At 48.3% G+C, this 21167-nt stretch overlaps 1 protein-coding gene across 2 annotated transcripts in view; it reads right to left on the bottom strand.

Annotated features, from left to right (window-relative positions):
- Positions 1–21167, bottom strand: part of GATB (glutamyl-tRNA amidotransferase subunit B) — a 73712-nt gene that overhangs the window by 27493 nt on the left and 25052 nt on the right. Inside the window, exons 3-9 of one of the 2 annotated variants that reach the window (XM_045831719.1) lie at positions 20027–20140; positions 17496–17694; positions 16943–17065; positions 8580–8693; positions 7542–7626; positions 6567–6611; positions 4422–4611 (exon numbers count right to left, since the gene is read on the bottom strand). In XM_045831719.1, coding sequence (XP_045687675.1) covers positions 4422–4611; positions 6567–6611; positions 7542–7626; positions 8580–8693; positions 16943–17065; positions 17496–17694; positions 20027–20140 — 870 coding nt within the window. The remainder of the gene's footprint in view (positions 1–4421; positions 4612–6566; positions 6612–7541; positions 7627–8579; positions 8694–16942; positions 17066–17495; positions 17695–20026; positions 20141–21167) is intronic. The other variant, XM_045831720.1, reaches the window with a different exon arrangement.

Below are 21167 nucleotides of genomic sequence, written 5' to 3'. Positions count from 1 at the left end.
ACCCTTCCTCCCCTGAGAACTCCCACAAGAGAGGAGACTGAAATCCTTGTGTTGACTTCATACACAGCCAGGGACGCTGTGAGCTCACACCCGTCCCTCACAAGTGCTGAGTCACATGACTCAAGGGTCCAGGCCAAATCATCCCCCACACCCCACGCACCTGGCCCTGCATGGAGACCCCCTTAATGATTCTGGCAGAAGGCGCCAAGTACCTAAGGCAGAAAGTTTAAGAGACAAAGCTGCAAGAGGGGTGCTTACATTTCTTTTCTCACTGAAGTTTTCTACTTAGAAAATGGACGTAATTTCTGCTTTACCTTAGAGTTGACTGATTTTCACTCAGTTCAGTACACAGCACTTTCTGTTTATTTATAAGGCAATGAGGAATCTTAAAAACCAAGAGGACTGGGAAAAAGTTTTAAGTGAACTTTTTAGAGGAGTGGTCAAAACACAGCGCTATGACTGCTTTATCGAACATCAGTGGGACTGATACAGCATCGATGTGAACGAGAGTAAAAATTCTGTTTTCTCTCCAAAACAGCTGAGAACTTGCAACATCATCCCTACTTCCTACTACGGCACATCACAGGTGCAGGCAGGCGGAAGAGCCCAGAGACGAAGGGCCTGGGCCCTGAAGCCAGCCCAGTCTGACCGTGGCTCCCCCGCAGCTTAGGAAAGTGCCTCAACGCCTTGTGTCAACCACTCAACCACCGAGATCAGGTTTCCTCCCCTGTAAAGTGGGCAGGACAACTGTATGCACCCTAAGAGGGTGGCTGGAGGACAGATGAAGAAGTGGGCTGCCGTAAACTGCAGACAGGCAGTGGGTGAACAGCCTGTTGCGCGTGCTGCTCAGGCAAACAGCGGCACTCAGTCTGCACTGGCTAAGCCAGGTAAGGCAGGGTTGAGGAAGAGATGCCCCTGCGGACGTCACCCTGAGATTGTCTGCTAAGAGAAATGCACATGTGTATATAATCATTTTAATAATTACTCTTGGATATACTGACTCGGAGAAGGACCTGCTATGCTATTAGAATTCTCCCATTTTCTAATACCTGAATCTCAACTTCCACATTTCTATTCCTTATTCCTAACCTATGAGGCCAGAAATCAAGGCAATTTGACATAAGAGAGAGAAGCAAGGTTAGCTAACTAGGGTGAAGTTCTGGTGGAGCATGATACTTTTAGGTGGCCGGGGAGGAAAAACTAGTTAAGACAGGTTGCTGTTGGGAGTGGAATATCAGGAGGCTTTAAGAGAGAAGATCAGAATGTAGATTTGACTTAATGTCCTAGTGAAGTCAGCTCAGAAAACGAGTCAGAGAGACCACGTGCTTTGCATCTGGTCCTGGTACGTGGTGTGGCTGAAGCAGCATCTCAGGTCTTCCCACCCAGAGCTCGGGGATGCAGGGGTCATTCCACGATTTGCTGGTTGTCAAAAGGGCGGTTCACGTATCCGACCTTTAGAAACAGGGACGCGTTTATCAGGAACACCGCTCCTCCCAGGACTTCCCTGAGCCTTGTCACGGCATCCCATGCGTTTACTCATCTGTCCTCCACTCACGGAACAAACACACACAGAGTGCCTACCCTACTATGTGCCAGACACCGTGGTGGGCGCTAAGACATAATATTAGAGTCCCATCATATCAAGGGTAAGTTAACAATAAATAATTCAGTGCTTACTGCATACTAAAATGACAAGACAAATTAAAGACTAGAGTTAAATTCTGAAGTCATCATTGGTGGGTAAGGCATGTGTGGGTGGGTGGGTGGGTATGTGCTTCATGCTTAATTTAAGAGGCAACGCAAAGGCATGGCGCGCGGGGCGGGAGCCCTGCGAAGCGCACCTCCACCGCTGCTCCTTGTTTAATGAGTACTCCTGGGCACTCTTTCAACGGGGGGACGGCTCATTAGATTTGCGCATCTGCCCTTCTCAGCAATCTGTCGTGTTTCCGATGAAGGCAGGAAAAAGCACAGAACGTCTCTCTTTCGGGTGTGTTATGAGTAACTCGGCTTCCAGTGATTGCAAAGCCATAAAGAGCTCAGGATGCCTAATTTCAGGAAAACAGTTTGTCTGAATCATTCTCTTCCCATTCCTATCAAGTTCTCTTCTTTCCCATCACAAAGATTTCAAGTGCCAACCCTTAAAAAAAGAAAAACACTAACCACCTAATATGTTATTTTTAAGCTATAAAAATATTTTTAAGATATCAAAAAATTAGTCCCTTTAAAAATGGCTCGAAAATCATCTTCTTGAGGTTCTCCCCTCTAGTCTTGGAGGAAGGAGGCAATCACTCCCTCCTCCGGGCCCCCCCCACATTACACATGTATATACTGCAACCCACCCCCTGGGGCTGGGTAGCTGTGGTGCTGTGTGTGTATAAATAGGTTTTTGGAAAGTAAAGAAAACATCTTTTTTTTTTTAAACTTTGTCCTTGTCTCAGTACCTACTACACAGGAGAGGGCAACAAAAGTGTTGATACGAATAGATAGATAAAAGTGTATCTATGAATAGACAGATGAGTTTCCCTATGGGGGGCCTTCAACTATGAAAACATAAATTCGTTCATTTGCCACCTCTCCCCAAGATGTTTATTGCGGAGGGCCCAGGCCTCCTGGGTCCCGGCACTGTGAAGGACACACGAGGGGAGCTGGGACACAGACAAGAACGTGAACATGGCCTGCCCCCAGAGAACATGCTCCGTGCTCTTCAGGGGCGACTGGGACAACCCTACAGAGATGCGCTCTGAAGGGAGCACCTACTTCCAGGCAGCGCCTCGGAGAGAGGTGGCCACATTCGTGGGAGGAGATGCAGGAAGGTCCTTTCACGGCTCTTTCAAGAAAGCTGATACACAAAAACAATGTTTAACATTCTATTTAGTGGATTCTTCTCAGAAACCAGTCTTGGGCAAAAAAAAAAAAAAAGGCCAAGTAACCTGAGCTCATCACTCACCACCTCCAGAAGTGGCCCCGTCCACCTGGAGGAGCTTGGAGCGGAGAGGTACCTGACGCCCGCAGGCTGTGCAGCCTCAGTCCTTGTCCTCCGACCCCTACAGAACTTGGCAAATATGTCAGAAAATGCAGGGCCAGAATTTAGCATTTAGTTTTTATTCTGGAATTTATTTTGAGTGGGCTGAAAATTCAAGTGACCAAGATGGTGGGGAAGACGTGTAAGCCTGGAACCCAGGGTTTATTAAATCGACCTAGGAAGAACTCAGGTTAAAAGGCGTTCTGTACGAGACACGGACAAACTACGTAATTCCTACAAGGATCTGGCTGTAAGCACTGCCGCTGCGCGCTCTGTGCTGAGCAACAGTGGGAGGACGCAGCCGTGCCTGCCTCTGAGGCCCTGAACAAGACACACCAATAAATAATTAAGATACAGTGGTAGAGGTGCCACAGAGGTGGGAATCAGACAGACAGGAAGCCCATAGGAGACAGTGATCAACTCTGCCTAAAGTACGAAAAAATAACGGATCATGCCTAACCATTATTGGCAGGAAAAAAGGAGTTTTTGCATGAGACTCTCTGATTCTTGTCAAATTAACCAATTTACAGATGATAAAGAGAAAAGTCATTCATTCAACACACATTCGACTGAGTACCTTGTACCAGAAATGCCTGGGTTGCTGTTGTTGAACTAGAAATTTATACAGAAATATATGTATTCTAACATCCTCAGATATTTGTTATCAGTCAATTAAAATGAAAAAAGAATGCAGATTTCCCTGGATTCTGCTGCTACACCTAGTCCTTAAAAGATGCAGCGGCAGCATGTCCCACCTGCTCCTACAGACAGCAGAAGACAGCTGTGCCCCACGCCACGCTCACTGGGGCCGCGCCACCTCAGGGCTGCCACGGCGAAGAAAACTGCAGGGCCCGGGCAGCTCTGAAGAGCAGGGGGGTCCCTATGCAGACCTCGGCGGTGTCAGATTCTCTAGTGCCCCTTCAGACACATCCGCAGGCCTCGAAGAACCGATACTTTTAGTCAGAGTTTTTAGCATTTCACGTGGAATAAATGTTTCCTTGCACAACTGGTAGAATGACAGGCTGGCTTTTGAGAACCTAACTTCCTGCCAGACCCCGTGCTGGTTCATTACTGCTGGAAACCCCATACGTGGATTTTCTGGTGTCCTGCAGACACAGGGGAAAACACTCACCCATAACATCTGAATGCTCTTCGGGAAGCCTCACAGCTGCCGTGAGCAGCCGAACATTTCTACGCAGAAGAAACGAGACACGAGATTCTGCTTCCGCTTTCATGAGAAGCATTACGTTTAGGGCACTGAGCGAAGGTCAGCACGCCTTGTTGCGCTCAGAAGCATCCCCCGTACAACCGAGGCAACCTGCCCCTGCCACCCAGAGCCCACTGTGCAGCGTTACCCCGACCGCTGCACTGGGTCACCGAGCCCCTGAGCAGTACTCACCACTAAGGTGAGGCTTTGTTCTGGCAGCATCCCATATTGCTGCACGAGCTTCTCCCGGGTCACGCTGGGCAGCTCGGGGAGCCGCTCCCGAATCTGGTCGATGTTGACCACCTGCTGCGGGTCTGCGCCAGCAGGCAGAGACGCCAAGTCGTAGAGCAGCAGGGGCGGCAGGTTGGGCTCGGGGATGAACCTAGGCAGAAAGGAGATAGGGCCTGGCTCTGAAGTACTTAGTTTAATAAGAAAAAAACCTACCACCAGTATGCAAGTTTCTGTGCATAGAGGCCACTTACTTGCAAATATTTCTAATATCTTACAATATCAACGGTGGCCCCTCGTTTCCTAGGAGCGAGTCTTTGCTACTAGGTTTACAAATGTACACCACAGCCAGAGACACCAACCCTGCCGCTCTCCACACTTACAGCCCAGTGACGAGTGGAGAAGGTGCAGCTCGGGTGGTGCCGCGCTGCAGCGTGTGGCTGTGGACAGAGCACACATCCACGAAGACATGCGGCCAAACGGGAGCATTCCATGATTTTAAAATGTCCACGATTTTTAGCAGTGTTTGTGTAATAAATGAAGAGTCAAAGAATAAGAAAACACTTTCTTGAGAAGTAAGAGAGATGAATGGATTTTGCCTAAATAAAAGGTAGAAGCTGGAGCAGAAGGAGGGAGGGAGGGGTCAAGTCCAGACGGGGGATGTTTAGGGCAGTGAAACTATCCTGAATGACACTGTAATGCTGGATATATGCCATTATACATTTGTCAGACCCATAGAATGTCCAACACAAAGACCAACCCTAATGTGCACTACGAATTTTAGTTAATGATAAGGTATCGACTTCGGTCCATCAATTGTAACAAATGTACCACACCACACACCGATGCAGGGCATTATTAGGGGAAATTGAGGGGGAAAGAGGAAGTATTTGGTCTCCGCTATACACCAAGGAACATACAGGAATGCTCTGTAATTACCACTCGGTTCTGCTCTAAACCCAACACCGCTCTAAAAAACAGTCAGTTGACTTTTTGAAATGTGAAGCTGCACCACTGCTTATATTCTTAGGAAACAAAGATGCCCTTCCCTCCGTTTTATTCCAGCATCTATCGTTTGCTCTCTGCTTCTTCTTGTCAAGGGGTTCGTGCAGATGCAGAACAAATGGTGGCGCCGAGGTGACAGATTAGAAGTGTAAGCAACCTGTCACCTTGACGGCAAATCTGTGCTGTGAATCAGTGGGGCTTCTGAAAGTAAGAGGGAATCCATCCTGTCTATTAACCTGAGGGCTCAAGCAGGAGCCACTGGCTAAACCACGAGTCTACTCCATGCTTCGTAAGAAAGCAGCAGGGACAGAGTATGGGCAGCACTGGGGGATGAAGGTTCTTGGGGAGAATAGACTGACCCCAGAAGACCACAGAAATTCACACCATCCCCACTTTGACAGACATCACGAGAGGAGTCCTTGAGGTGAAGTTCACTCTAAAGGGTTATGAGCTTCTTCTTTGCCACATCCTCAAGGTCAACAGTAGCTGCATTTACATCTTCCTGCACACCAGCAAAGAAACGTGGGCTAACCTCAGCAACTTTAATGCACGAAACTTCAATTTTTGTAGTCTGCTAAACTGAATTGGGAAAAAATAAAAGCTTTCATCTTAAGCCTGTCCTTAATTACTTTATTTCTGGATCTCATAGTAAGTCCAACTTGTTTAATTTATCAATTAAATAGCACCACTTGAGGTTTGCAGGAAAGTGGCAGGAACAAATACATCTGTTTTTTCATTTCTTCTCAAGGAACTTCAGTGCCTTCCTGAATTTGCTCCTGAATGCAAGAGTGAGAACAGGCCAGCCCCACCCTCAACAGCCATCCTCTTAGCTCAGGTGTAATAACTCGCACACGGGGGCAAGCAAACAAGTGTCTTCCCACAGCTGGGTCACCTCTAAGAAGGGACTCCAAGGCTACCAGCTTAGGAATACACTGTTCCTCTCCGTGTACACTACAACAGGAAGTCTAGATTTTCCATCGTGTAACAATAACAAAAACTGGTTCCTGAAAATCTACCCAGGATCATTAGGCTGATCTCTAAGTGGATCTGAAATACGCCTCTAACCCCAAGTACACAATGCTACTTGCCGAGATGAGTAATCACCTGTAGTCTTGTTTTCCTTCCTTGTCTCTCATCGGCACAGTGCACCTGCGGTAGTCAGACAAGGAAACGGTAAACAGGGAGTGTACCGGCCCTGGCCGGCACACATTCAGAGAGGGGGTTCCCTGCCGGTAAGGGACACAGGCGAATTCCAGCTCTTCAGCCTTCCTTGGGAGACACTGCATGACTACATTAAGAAATAATATTAAAAAAGAAAAATGTTTAGAATGCTAATTTAAAAAAAAAGAAACTGCTTCAATGCAAAGAGCTTTTAACCAGCTCCAAGTCTAGGCTTTTGAGCTTTGCTTAGTCTTCTGCTAAAAGTATAAAATCCTCAAAATTTCTGCGTTAGAAAAATTAAAGTCAATGTTATCTAAACAAAAAAGGGCACCTCTACAGCCAGCTCTACACTTTCTGTAAGCTAGAGCTCTACACCTCTAGCTTAAATTGGTAGAGCTTTAGTCTGATAGAAATTGAGGAAATAAAAATTCTTGCTACAAAGCAGGTAACTCAGAAGCAAGGGCAGGGACGGGGCCTAAGATCGGTGCTGTGTAAGAAGTTGGGCTCAGCTTCAACTCTTCACCAGCCCTGTAGGGTGCATCATCGCCGTGTAGGACAGGGCCCCCATGCCGGGGCTATGCACCAGTGTCGGTCTGTGGCCTGCTAGGAACCAGGCCCCACAGCAGGAGGTGAGCCACGCGCTAGTATTACTGTCTGAGCCCACCTCCTCCCCTCACCCAGCACCTCCCCACCCCACCCCACCATCCCTGGAAAAACTGTCTTCCAGGAAACCAGTCCCTGGTGCCACAAAGGCTGGGACCACCGCTGTAGGATGCAGTATCTTTGTAATTTTACTAATGAGGAAACCGAAGTGCAGAGAAGCTAAGCAAGTTCTTCAGAGTCGCTTGTCTGGTCTCTGGTGAGCCCTGCTGAAGCCCCAGCCGGCCACGCCCAAGGTGCTGGTCAGCACAGACTCACCCCAGCTTGTAATCAAAGGAGCGAGTTTCATTCAGAATTTCACCTCCGTTCTCAAGTTCTCGGATTTGCCTCTGAATTTCATAGTCTAAGAAAAACACAGTAATTTAGTACCATATTTTTGATTCCTTTCATCCAACCAAGCAATATTTAAAAGTTTTTAAATCTCTAACTCAAAAAATAGTTATTCACCTCCCTTCGTGTCAACACCAAGGCACTGTGTCACCTCCCACCACAAGTCAAGGGTGAACAGAGTGCAGTAAGATGTTCTGATAGACAGACACCATATGCACAGAACTTTTACCACCATCTATTGTTATAACCGTTTAATTTTTTGTTAGTTATTATTATTAATGTCTTACTGTGCCTAGTTTATAAATCAGATGTGACCACAGGTATGTACAGAAGAAAACGCAGTATCGATAGGGTTCTGTACCACCTGCAGTTGCAGGCGTCCATGGGGTCTTGGAACATGTGTCCTGTGGACAAGGGGACACAGACTGCTGTACACTGTACACTCTGTTTCCTTCTTGTTTCCATCACAGAATGGTGCTTAACAGGGCCTTTTAGGAAGCACTCCTCCCTTTTTGAGAAATCTTGGGTTCAGAGAGATGGAGTGACCCTGGACGGATCACACAACTGGGCAGAAGAAGGGCTGGGACCACTCTCTGGCTGAGTGACTCCAGATCCAAATTGTTGCCTGTCAGGAGTTCTCATCCTGGAGTCCCCCGATGCCAGCCAAGTGGGCCTGGGCTATGCCAGCGAATGGAGAAAGACCTATGGACAGAGGAGCCCAGCAGACATCCAGCACCAAGGCCCCACCTGTGAGGGGGGTCCTCTCAGGCCCGTTGTTTCAGCTGAGCTGCCAGCTTCCACAGCCACATGAGTGAGCTGAGGCAGGATCAGCAGAAAGACCACCTGACCCACAGAACTATGGGAAGTTAACTGGCTGTACAAGTCACTAAGGCCTGGGGCGGCTTGTTACGCAGCAGTAGATAACTGACACACAGACGTGCATTAGAAGTAATGGCTGATGTTCACCTATGGCTTTGGCCAAGAACCTGGCACTGTTGAGATTCTTCACTTCAGTTCGAACGCCCAAAGGCTCCCCAGGGCGATGCACAGATATATTGGCATCCACTCTCAGCTGGCCCTCTGAAAGGAGAGAAAACAGACAACTCTTTAGAGATCCTCTTGAAGCCACATGGTCTTTTAAAGGCCAGCGGGTCCAGGCAGGCACCATCTACTCCCACTTGTGCCTTGTCACAGCGACCTAACCTCAGAGAAGGTGCAGCTGGTCCTGCAGTGCACGGCTGGCACTTCCATCTGCGTAAGAGGGTTCTGGTCCTAAAGCTTCTGCTGTGTGTGTGTCCATATGTGTGTGTGTGTGCACTTGTGCACATGCAGAAGGAGAGAGGGGAAATTCTGGACACACCAGCTAGGGAAATCTCATTTCTTAAAATGGAGACTTACTCAGCAGTTTTATTCTCAGGTTTTTCCAAAGTGCCAGAGCCTGGTTGTCAGGAAGCCTCAGCAATGACTATCTGATGCCCTCAACTGCTCTCCAATGCAACGTGGGTTCCCCACAGTGATGCCAGAAGATTTGTAAGAGAGTCCTTGAGCATTTATAGCTCACGGGCAAGAGCCAGAAACCTGTACTGTAACGATCCCTTCCTTCCACTAACTCGACTCTGAACCCTCCCTGATTGCTGTGCGGATTTGCTACAGCCGACAGAACTGTTAGGAAGGGGAGGGCCTGAGGTGCGGCTCAGCGGACACTGGCCCCGGCCTGGGAGAGCCTGCTCTGACCCCAAAGCCCTTCACACTGGGAGCAGTAAGCCTAAAGCAGCAGCAGGTTGGCCGGGGGGTGAACTCTGAGGCTCTAGAGGAGGAGGGGGTGGGGGCAAAATCCCAAGACAAAGAGGGAGGGGTCGTTAAGAAACACTCAGTAAAGCTCAAATTCTCTGTTCTCCGTTTTCATTTACAATATTCAAAATAGGACAGAATAAGAAGACAAAATGCTGGATTATTATTTTCCTAGGCAGGTTTTTAGATGGAAAAATAATCTGCCAAACCTAAGTGTTCTGATAGGCTAAATAAAGAAATACATTCCCCCCAATTCCACAGCAAATGCATATTAAAATAATAAAATGGTATAAATAACTCCCATGCCACGAGAGGAGACCTGGTCTCTGTCACACTCCCACAGCTGAGCTGTGGGGCCAATGGCCGGCTGCCGCTTGCCCTGCCCGCCACTCAGTTCCCTCAGGGGAGGGGCCAGCTCACCACTGTGCGAAGGCAACTCGGCCCAGGCTGACCGCCAGGGAAGAGGCGCCTTTCAGGCCGGGATCACCCTCCGTCTCTATGGTGGACATCTCAGCACTTTTACAAAACCCTCTGGCCCCCTGTGGACAATCTGTTCCGACTATTCCTGACATCATCAGATTCTTGGTCCAGGACCCCTGAGGTCATCTTCTACTTCTGTTTTCTTTGTCCACACTGACAGCCAAATCCTATCAGTTCTTCCCTCCCAAATCCCTCATACCTGTCACTTCCTCTCTATGTCCACTGTTGCCGCCCTTGCCCGAGGACTTGGAACTTCAAGTCCAGATCATGGAATCGCATCCTGACACTCTACATGGCAGCCCTCCTTGTCTCCTAGGATGCGGCTCTGACTTTCCTCCTGCCCGATGTCGTTTCCACACTCCCGCTGCTTGCGCAGGTGCACAGCCAGCTCCTAGCAGACCACCTCATCTCCTCTGCTGGTAGTCAAGAGCCCTCCTCTGGACGTGGTTGGCACGGCCCCCATTTGCCCCCTGCACACTCCATGAGAAAGCTCTCCTCCGGTCGGGGCCCCCTCCTCACAAGGCGCTGTCTACCCCGCTGCTCCTCTCCCTCGCATTCTCTTCACCGGAGTTACTGCCCCTTCTTCAACCTCTGCTCACCTGTCGGGGTCCCACCGAAGTCACCGCCTTCTCCTCCTAAAAACCCTTATCCATAAGCTGGCTGCCACTGCCGGTTTCTCTGAGTGATTAGAATACACACAACCAACACCATGGAACTTAGCACATGTCTATAGCCTGTTTTGAATTAATCTTATCTGTAAGGCCAGGAGGGCAGGCCTTTGAGCAGTGGGCCCAGATTTTTAACCCCCACCCTTCTCGTCTTCCCACGGACCTCACGCTGTCAGCTCCCCTCTCCCGCACCAGCCATCCACTGCCCTTTCTCAGCACCACTTCTGATACGTACCTGTGCCACAGCACTGCTCATGAAAGACAAACAAACCAACCAAAACCAAAGCCCTGCTCCCTGAAACCCAGTTCTCTCTCCACCATTAAGCTTTTGTTTCCCTCCTTTCCTAGGCAGCAAATCCTCACAAACAAGTTTTGTTCTTACACACACCATCTCCATGACCTCACCTTCCATTTACATCTAAACCCACTTAGGTCTGGCTTCTGCCCCCACCTCTCAGAAGGTGACTCGTCGGAGTGGCGGCCAAACCCTATGGGCAAAGGACACGTTCCACCTTCACCCGACAGGAGACCTCAGCAGCAGGCGAGACACCCACCCATCCTTCCTTCCTGAAACACCTGCCTCTCAGCTCCTGAGACCCACGCTCTCTTGCCTCCCTGGGATGCTCCGTTCCCACTTCATTGGCTTGGCTTTCTCTCCCACCAGACTCAGGACTAGTCTCTGCTTATGCTCTCGCTGTGTGGGTATTTCATTTAAATACCATCGATTGCCGATGATCCCTGAACTCATCTCCTCAGTGCAGACCTCTGCTCTGAGCTCCACACTGACCTCCAACGTCTACCTGGCACCCCCACTTGCAGGTCTCCAAGGTATTTCAGTTTCTAAAACTAAATCCTGCTTGGTGCCCCCGACCCCCTGCCACAGCCATTCTCGTCCCCACCTTCGCTCGCAATTTCAATCGAAGCACCGCGACCCATCTTTTCGGTCTTCCCTAAAAGCATCTTTGATTTCTTTCTGTCCTTTGCCTTCCATTTCAGCCTGGTAACAAGTCCCGTTATTTTAAAAAACCTTCTTGCATCCACCCATCATGATCTGTCCATCTTCCCTGATACCAGCCCTGTCCACAAAAGCATCGTCTTCCATCTGAGCTATTACAAAAGCTTCTTAACTGGTCTCCTTGCTTCCTCTTACCCTTCTGAAACCCACTTTCCACTGAGCAGCCCGAGTGGCTTTTTCTAAAACGTTATATAGACTAAGTCAGTCCCTTGCTTAAAAGCCTTTGATGGCTTCCCACTGCAGGTGGGACGAAACTCAGGTTTCTTACCATGATTGGTAATCTAGCCCCCGCCTCCCTTTTCAGTCTTGCTCGATGCCACATTCCCGAGCGTGGTACACGTTCCCTGCAGCGGCCTGCTGTGACCTGAGTGAACTCCGGGCATCTCCTACACTCTTACCCATTCTGGGGCTTGGCCTCAGCGCTTCCTGGGAACGCTCACCCCCTGGCTCCTTGCTGGCTGGCCCGGGGTCATGCTTCAGGTCTCAAATGAATGGTGCCTCCTCTGAGAGGCCTTCATCGTCCCATGTTATTCTTGCTCATGGCTCCCTATTTGTTTCCTTAACACACGTATCACTATAATTGTTTTGCTTTCTTTGTTAATGATTTTCCCTCCCCCGTGAATATAAGTTTGTGAATATAGCAGGAACAACAGCCTCTTCACTGCTATGTCCAGAACCCAGAGCTGGGTCTGGCACATGGGAACAGTTCAATAAATTAATACCTTGTTAAACAAGTCAAAACTCTAGTATTTTTACAAAATATTATATGTCTTTATTTTTTAGAGGGGAAGAGAGGGAGGGAGAGAGGGGGAGAGAGAGAGAGAGAGAGAGAGAGAGAGAGAGAGAGAGAGAGAGAGAGAGAAACATCAATGTGTGATTGCCTCTTGTGCACGCCCTACTGGGGACCTGGCCTGCAAACCAGGCATGTGTCCTAGACTGGGAATCGAACCAGCGACCCTTTGAATCCCAGACCAACACTGAACCACTGAGCCATATCAGCCAGGGCAAAAATTTTGGTATTTCCCTGAGCAATGAGTAAGCAGACCAGTTACTGCCTCACAGTAGGTTCCTGATAAATTCTAATAGGACTATTCTTCAGCTGGAATAATTTGAAAGTCTCATTCAGCTTTAAAAACAAACAAAAAACCCACAAACAAAAAACTTTCCAAAGTACGCTGAGCTCTACTCAATCAAATCTCAATCCTTGAGAGACAACTTTGTTGGAACTCAGGGAACCCTGAATTGGACCTCACTTGCTTTTAAGAACAAAACTATCTTTCACAATTTAGAATTCTAATCTGGAAATGGAATAAAAGCATGAATTTCAGTCTCTCCCAGAGAAGACCATACTATATGAATGTTTGAGAGGAATCATTTAGTATCCCGCAGTGTTGAAAGAGAGTTCCTCTAGTCTGGATTCAAAGAGAATATCAAACACTAACAAAAGACATTCTAGCCAGTGAAGACAAAATACCTTTTAAACAAATTAAGTTAAATTGCCTCCAGTGCACAAAAGCCTTACTAGTCCGGCTTACTCAGTGCATTCTGCAACACGAAGGGAGGGCTTCCACTCACATGTCATGAGAGTGTTATCAAGCTCAATTTCTACTCTCTGGAAGGAGAGATTCGTAATGGCAGAGCTAAAGCACTAGACCACTGAGCACAGTGATATGCTACAGTTACACATCTTTTTCTCTAAAACACAGGCATACCTCAGAAATATAACATCAGGACAGAAAGCTGTTTCTGTGAACAGCAGGGGCCTGAGGCTTTATTTAGTGAGGAGTCTTTAAGCTATCTCGTTCTGATCACTGAATACTCTGCAGAACTTAAACAACAAGGTCTGACAAGGAGGAAAACAACCAGATTGTATCAAGCGTATTTCACAAGGCGGACTCGTCTACAGTGAGCGGTGGTTCTGTGAAAGCTCGGCTACTGGCTACTGCTGAACCCACTGAGACCGAGCACTGCTGTTTGTCGGGACCGGTGATGAGTTCTACACACATCGTCATGCTTGCTCCCGACAACCCAGTTTTAATGACAGAGCCACTGAGACACCCTTTCGGCGTTTTAAACTTAACCCCTCCGACACGGAATTCAGATGTTCTCCCACGGAGCACTGCTCTCCCAATCTTCCTCGCCCCAGTCAACCACGGCCCCTGCCGCCCCAGCTCTGCCCCAAGACTCGGATGACTTCTTTCCTGTTTGGCTTCTTCCTTTCCCTTCCCATACATAGTTATTTGGGGGCTCATTTTGTTAATGAGTGGAGGTGTCTACAGCTAGAGGCGGCAGGACAGGATTCCAACCCAGGCCTGGACCTGGGCGCCAGCACCCAGGCTCCACCATACTCTTTCTAAGTTGCCTCTAGCAGTGACGACACTGCATGGTTGCCAGTAGGAGGCAGTGTGGCAGTGCTGCAAGAAAGGGCTTCCGGACTCAGACACACCTGGGCTCAAATCCTACCTCAGTCACTTTCTGAGAGCTTCGGGCAAACAGTCCAACCTCCTCAAGCCTCAGTCTTCTCACCTGTACAACAGGCACAACACCACCTCTCTCGCAGGAATGTTGTAAAGTTTAAATGAGATGATAAATTAATTTTAACGATACTTAGTGAACCAATGAGCACACGCTAAATGTCCAAATTGAAAATACTACTACCACTGAAACATAGGATGTCCATGCAGATACACATTCAACCCGACAGACTGCTTTGAGGATCCCAACGGTGGCAGATGTCCACCGAGAAGGAAATGACTTTTGGAATCCAGGCTGAGCTGGTCTGTGCTCATCAGCAAAACTGTCAGGAGCTCACTGAACCACAGCCCAGAGGAATTTAAGAGTTGCCCCCAAAGCACCCTGGGGGTCCGCTGGTTCTTGCTAGAGTGGCCTCAGTTCCCCAACTGCAGTCTCCAGTGCTCACACGGTTGTCCCACAACGGTGGGAACAAAGGGGTCGGGGCTGAGAACCCTGGAACAGCACGAAGAGCTGGACCCCTGCAGTCGCTCAGCAGACCTTCCTCCCTCCCCATGGCACCCCGGAACCGCCACAGCCCCTCTGCTGCTGTGCTCCAGGCAAGGCTGCTAAATCTGTGTTTATAAGCAACAAAAAGTGTCACAGCCAATGCGATTTAATGAACCCGCTCAGCTGTCACTGAACTGATGCATTCTTGCCGTTATGGTTTATCTCTTGGCAAGGACCCAGATGGGGTATTTTTTAGCTAACAGGTGGCCTGTTTATTATTCCATAGGTTTGGAAGAAAGCACAGTTATTTTGAAGAAGAATGGAATAATAAAAACTTTTTTTAAAGCAATAGAGAATGAACACTTAGTGCATAAACGGATAACCGTCCAGCTTGACCATATTTCACTTATTTCTGAGGGTGAAAAGCAGCAGGAGCCATAAATCTAAAAGGGAGTGTTGCCTTACTCTAAAACACAGCCTCACTTCTCTAAAGCAAACCTGTAGGCGGCTAACCGTTACACCACTCACTCACGTGGCTAGCACCTTTCCCGTCTTTAGCTTAAAGGAGAAAGCAAATTACCAAGTTCTGGCTTCAGATTCGATTTGTACCAGTGCTCTGATGTAACAATTTGTTGCTTATATGATGCCCTATGTAACAAATGTGGTATTACAAATTCAGAAGTCCCTCTGCACCATGCAAACATATTACATGGCACAAAAAGGTTGGTAAATGGCATTATAAACCGGCAGGGAGATGATTCATCATTATTAGTGGTATTTACTGGAACCACTGTGAACACTCACGATGGCTAATGTTTTTTTTAATCTTCATCCAAGGATATATTTATTGATTCTAGAGACGTCTAGAGATGGAGGGAGCGGGGGGGAGAAACACGGATGCTAGGGAAACGTCAGTTGCCTCCCAAATGTGCCCTGACCGGGAATTGAACCCGTGACCTTTTGGTGTATAGGACAATGCTCCAACCAACTGAGCCACACCAGTCAGGGCTCATGATGCCTAATTTTATGTGTCAATTTGATGGGGCCATGGGGTGCCCTGACAGTCGGTTAAATATTTTTCTGGATGTGTCTGTGAGGGAATTTCTGGATGAGATTAACATGTGAATTCACTGACTGAGAAAAGCAGATGGCCCTCCCCGCTGTGGGTGGGCCCCATTCAATCCACTGAAGGCCTAACTAGAACAAAAGACAGAGCTGGTGGTAATCTGCTCTGTCTTTGGACTTGGGCTCAGACTGGAACTTAGACCCTCAGCTCTCCCGGTTCTCAGGCCTTTGGCCCTGAACTGGGACTACACCATCAGTTCTCACCCAGCTTGGCTCGCTTGCACGAACTCTCCCGCAGCTTCCTGACCACGGATCTTGGAACTTTTCAGCTCCACAGTCACATGAGCCAGCTCCTTATAGTAAATCTCATCATGTATAAATATATATACATGTGTAACATACACGCATTCTACTCTATTGGGTCTGTTTCTGTGGAAAACCCTGATATACCACTGTAGTGAGCTGCAGACTAACTGTACTTGCAGAAGCCGTATCCTTTCTCCACTGTTAGGGAATGCTCTGTGGGAGGCAGAAGTTTTTTTTTTTTTAAGCCCCTGGGAACAGAAAATAGGGAGAAAACCACTGAAGAGACTAGCTCTCGGGACTTGTGGGCCGGCAGAGCTGCACTAGGAAGAGGCCAAGGGAGCGAACCAGGACAAAACTGAGCTTGACTGATACTGGCAATCTTCACGTCCAATATACAAACACTGGAAATGTACTGTTTGTTTGGTTCCAAGGGTACAAGTAGGAAGTGGGTTTTTTTGTTTATTTTAACTTCCTACCATATTTCCACTGAACTTAAGAGTTTATCTCAAAGTTAAGGTTTTGTGAAATCATAACCTGGGCTTACAGTTTATATAATTTGGTTTCAGTTGGATGAAAATTCTACAAAGGAAGGAAAAGAGAGAGACTCAAGGGAAGAGCCTCAGCCCACAAAGAAGTGGTGCCCACACAGCACTCACTCACTGAGACCCACCCCAGGTGAACACAGGGTCTTCTCAATGAGAAGGACCAAACGGCTCAAACACATTATTCCATTAATCCTCACAACATTTTGATGCATGAAGCCACAGAAAAAGCATCTACTCCTGTGACTCCTAATCTCACATTCTTGGGCTCAGTGTCTCTGTACTGTTGTTTTAGTGTGTTTATTTTGGTCAGGAGCTCAGAAAAGAATCCAAGGAAAATTCTAAGAAAAAAAACAAAACAACCAGAAATGCAAAAAGCTGAAAAAAAGATGTAGACCACCTCGACGTAGCTGATGCGGAGAATAACACCCAAACGCAGAGACCCTGGAAGCAGAAAGGGAGAAGGTGGAGAAGGAGGGGCACTGCTCGGGTGGCTGCTACCTGCCATGTTGGCCTGGCTGGTCCCCAGAGCCTGAAGTATCAGCTGCAGCTCCCTGACGGCTGTGGCCGCCTCTTCTCCACAAGACATGTCTGGCTCCAGGACCACTTCCAGAAGGCCGACTCCTACCAAACAAGAGACAGCGTCAGCCCGGCTGGGGGTGCTCCAGTCTGATCAGCAGATAAGTCAGCCGAACCCTTTGGAAAACCCTGCCCTGTGCTGCTGAAGGACCGCTGAAGTGGGTCCGAGCTTCTGCATTGGTTTTTAACTTGATTCTTGCCCCCCATTTTTTGATTCTTGAGTTCATTTCATTTAAAGTCTACTTAAGATATCCGGCTGTGGAGTCCTGACTAGGTGGCTACGTTTGCCTCATTTCAGGGATGGGCTGTCAGCAAGCCCAGCAGTAATCCTGGCTCTCGGATCAGCTGTGCCAGTGTCAGCACTGACATTCTCACCCCATCATCAGGCTCCTGGGCCTGGGTCCTCGACTGGCTTAGGGAACTGGGGGGCAGGCAGGGATGCTGGCAGGAAGTTACAGAAGATCTCTCAGCCTACCTGCCCTGTTCAAGTCAATGAGAGTCTGAGAACGCAGGTCATCGTGGAGGCTTTTGCCACTGTCTTGCTCCAGCTGGATCTGCTTGATCCTCACGGTCTTGTTGATCACCTGACTCCGCTTCGTGCCCACACAGACGCTGTAGGCCAGGCTCCCGTTCACAGCGATCGGGAGCCTCTGCTGGGTGATTTGGTAGCCTGCCTGCACACAAACATGCATTATGTAGTCACTGGTCCATAAGTAAAAGGCGGGTCCAGTGTACTACACCTTTTAAGTGTCATAGAAGTGCAGGCTTACATAAAAACACAACATGGCTAAATGAGAAAGGAAAAAGGAAAGGGGGAAGAACAATTAGTTTATGCCTTGCAGCCATAATTCAGCCTGGCCTCTTCTGGATTTTTCCATCCTCCTTAACCTTCCCTGGACCCCTCACCCTGAAAATAATGATGCAATTAACAACACGAATCCTATCTTCCCTACTGAAGTTCCATTTTGGGGAATAACAATAATCTCATTGTCAGAGGCCTCTAAGAAAAGGATGTATTGTTTCCACTTAGCTCATTAGCCTAAACCCTGCATCTGATTACTGGGCTCCTGACAGACCCTCCTTATTGGGAAGTGCTGGCTAAGCATTTGTTATCCACTCTCAGCACTGCTGACAGCAGTTGCTACTAGCATAAGCTTGTTTTGTTCCTGTTTTTTAAGCTAACCAATTGTGCCAGCTGCCCTCCCTGACCCAACTTTCCTTGTTCCTCCAGCCAGAAACTGCTGGGACACTCATACTCAGCTAATGGAAAGCACACAGTAGTAAAATACTGATGGACCTTAGGAGGCTCCCTCACCTCCTCCTAGATGGAGGAAGAATCACTTTCAGATACACATACACATCAACATTTGCTACAGAGGTGGCAGACCGATACTGGAGAACTGGAGAAGAACACAGAACAGCTGAAGCGCCTGCAGAGCTTACTGGAGTCTCTGACACTGTGTTCTCAGCATGTTACTCCCCATAACCCTAGGAAGGAGGTACACAACATGGTGAGGATTAAGGGCCTTGCCCAAAGTCACCTAGCTAGTAAGTATCAACAATAGGATTTGAACTTGAATGGTCGGGCTTCAGAATCAGTAGTCCTAGACACGAGGCCAGCGTTTTTCAAACTGTAGCTGCTTCAGAATCACCAGGTACACTGGTCAAAACGTCTGGGGTGGTGCCTGAGAATTTCTGACAAATTCCCAGGAGGAGCTGAGGCTGGTGGCCCAGGAACCAGACTCTGAGGTGAGGACCACGGCTTTAGGCCAACTCATCCTCTACATGAAAACAGGAAGTCTCGATTCATAAAAATTAAACTTGGGGTAGGGCTGCCAAATAAAATACAGGATGCTTGGTTAAATTCAAATTCGAATAATTTGAATAAATGGTTTATTCAGATAAATAACGAGTACTTTTTTAGTGTAAGTATGTCCCATGTAATACTTGGCAACACTAACTCTGAATTATCTGAGCTACTGGGCCACAAAGAATACAAAGCCACAGATAATCAAAACATCTCATTTCAGTCACATATCACTAAGTCTCCCACCCTAACCAAATGGGTTATCAACTCTTCAAAGATGCAAAGCACTCGGGTTCATTCTCTCCACCTTAGGAAAGAGTAGAGTGTTCTAAAGGCTGGGAGCCAGAGGGTAAGAGCAGCAGCAACTGGAGAGTTCAGGTTCTAGTTTTTTTCTTATTTAAGTTTCCTCCCGCTCTCACTTACTAAGAAACAGCCCACCCCAGTCTCCAGTTCAAGAAGAGCGGGAAGCAGTATCATCACAGCCATTTTTCTCAATCTGAAGAAGGGCCACTCTGAGTGTCCGAGGCTCTGATCAAGTGAAACATCACTTGGGGAAACACAGCCAACATTACAGTTTGGTCCTGTTCAACATTATAAAAAATTGGCTCTAGTTCCCACTGGCTTTTCTCAGAGAAAAACGCTTTCTAATTTTAAGGAAAAAGCAGGTTAATATTGGGTTTACTGCTCAGCCGATTGCGGCTGTTAGTCTAGACATCTGGTTCATGTTTCTGCTTACTATCGTCCACTTACTTGCTCCTTGTGAGATGATAGAAATGCTTCCAGAGGTGACAGTCCTATTACTGGGAACTTCAACTTAAAAGAGTGAAGCCCTTGCTTCCTCTACAGAGCTACAGTGCGCATTTACCATCGCATCAGCCCCAGAGTTAGCTTTTGTCCTAACAGGCAATTAGCGCCAAACACCACGGCTGGGCTGAGCCTGGGAACAGCGGCCTCTACTCCCCGTTCAATTATGAGCGAGCCGCCAGAAGCATGAGGCTAAGCAAGGAGTCAGCAATCAGGACAATTGCATCCAATCTAGTAAACATCGGGGGCTCCCGTCTTCATCCGGGCTGAGCAGCACCTCCCGCTGAGGGGGACAGAGCTCTGATGGAAAACATGAGAGGCTCGCCCTCCTCCCTGGCTCCAGGAACCCACGGCTCCTGAGAACTTGCAGGGGACAGGCCACAAAGCATACTTACAGGGAGGTCTGCATAGAAGTAGTGCTTCCTGTCAAACAAGGACTTCTTGTTTATGCGGCAGTTCAGGGCCAGGCCTGTCATCACTGCCGCCTCTACGCACCTCCTGTTGAGAACCTATGGAAACACGACACACAGCTCCTCTCAGATCCACGGTCTGAACAAATGCTGCTCCCACACGCTGACACCCTCCCTCTGAATATTCAATTTGGCCCTTCAGCAGGCATTATCTCTGGTTCTCTGTGTGGGCAGCTGCAGTTCACAAGCCGCCTCTGTCTGTCTGGAACGGCGAAAACTTGATATATGAAAGAGAAGGCATGTGGTGGTGGGTCCCACTGGGCAGTTAATGAACCGCCACCTTGGGGATCCTTCCCCCAATACCTGGCATCAGAGTTAACAGGGAGGGTCCCAGAAAAGCTCAGCAGAGTGGTTTCCACATGGAATCAATGTAATCTCACTCCCTCTGCCAGCAGAACAAGGAGCTGGTCAGAATGAACGAGAGGCACTGATTCCTGGGGTGGGGAGGATCCATGCAGCGGCTCCCCAAACCACCTCCGTGAGGCCGGACAACAGTGTGGCAGAGACAGCATGAACTCCCAGAAGCTCCGGGGCTATGGCCATCTCAAGGGCTGGGAAAGGCGGCACACCTGCCTCCTTGCTTCCAGCCCAGGCCCGGCCAGCTCGCTGACGGTGGAGTCTCAGCGCCCCGCACCCCGACTCTCCTGGAGCGGCTGGTCCCTCCAGGGGCTGTGGGAGCTCAGGAGTTCCCACTTGCAGGAGTGGATGGCTAAGAAATGGCTAGCGACTTCCCAGCGTTGAAGAACGTTGGAGGAGGGAGAGGTGTAATCAGACAAACAACTTGACATGAGCAGAAGGAGCATTAAGTTCTGGAGTGAGGTCCAACTCCCACTTATGCTTTGTGTATATACAGCTGTGCGACTAGAAGCTCAGTTTTCTCATCTCTGAAAGAGGGATTTAACCTCTAGCTTGTGGAATGGATCCAGTAACAGTCAGAATATATATTCTACAGTAGGAATTCAATAAACAGTTCATTTTCCCCACTGTACTTTGGGGAAAATTTTGAGGGCGCCGTGTTTGCTGATGAAACATTTCTATTTTTATTAGAATATTTATCGTGTGCTTT

Source organism: Phyllostomus hastatus, unplaced genomic scaffold (assembly GCF_019186645.2).
Source record: "Phyllostomus hastatus isolate PE091 unplaced genomic scaffold, TTU_PhHast_1.1 phas_contig_159, whole genome shotgun sequence".
Lineage (NCBI taxonomy): Eukaryota > Metazoa > Chordata > Mammalia > Chiroptera > Phyllostomidae > Phyllostomus > Phyllostomus hastatus.
This window is presented reverse-complemented; position numbering and strand designations above follow the sequence as displayed.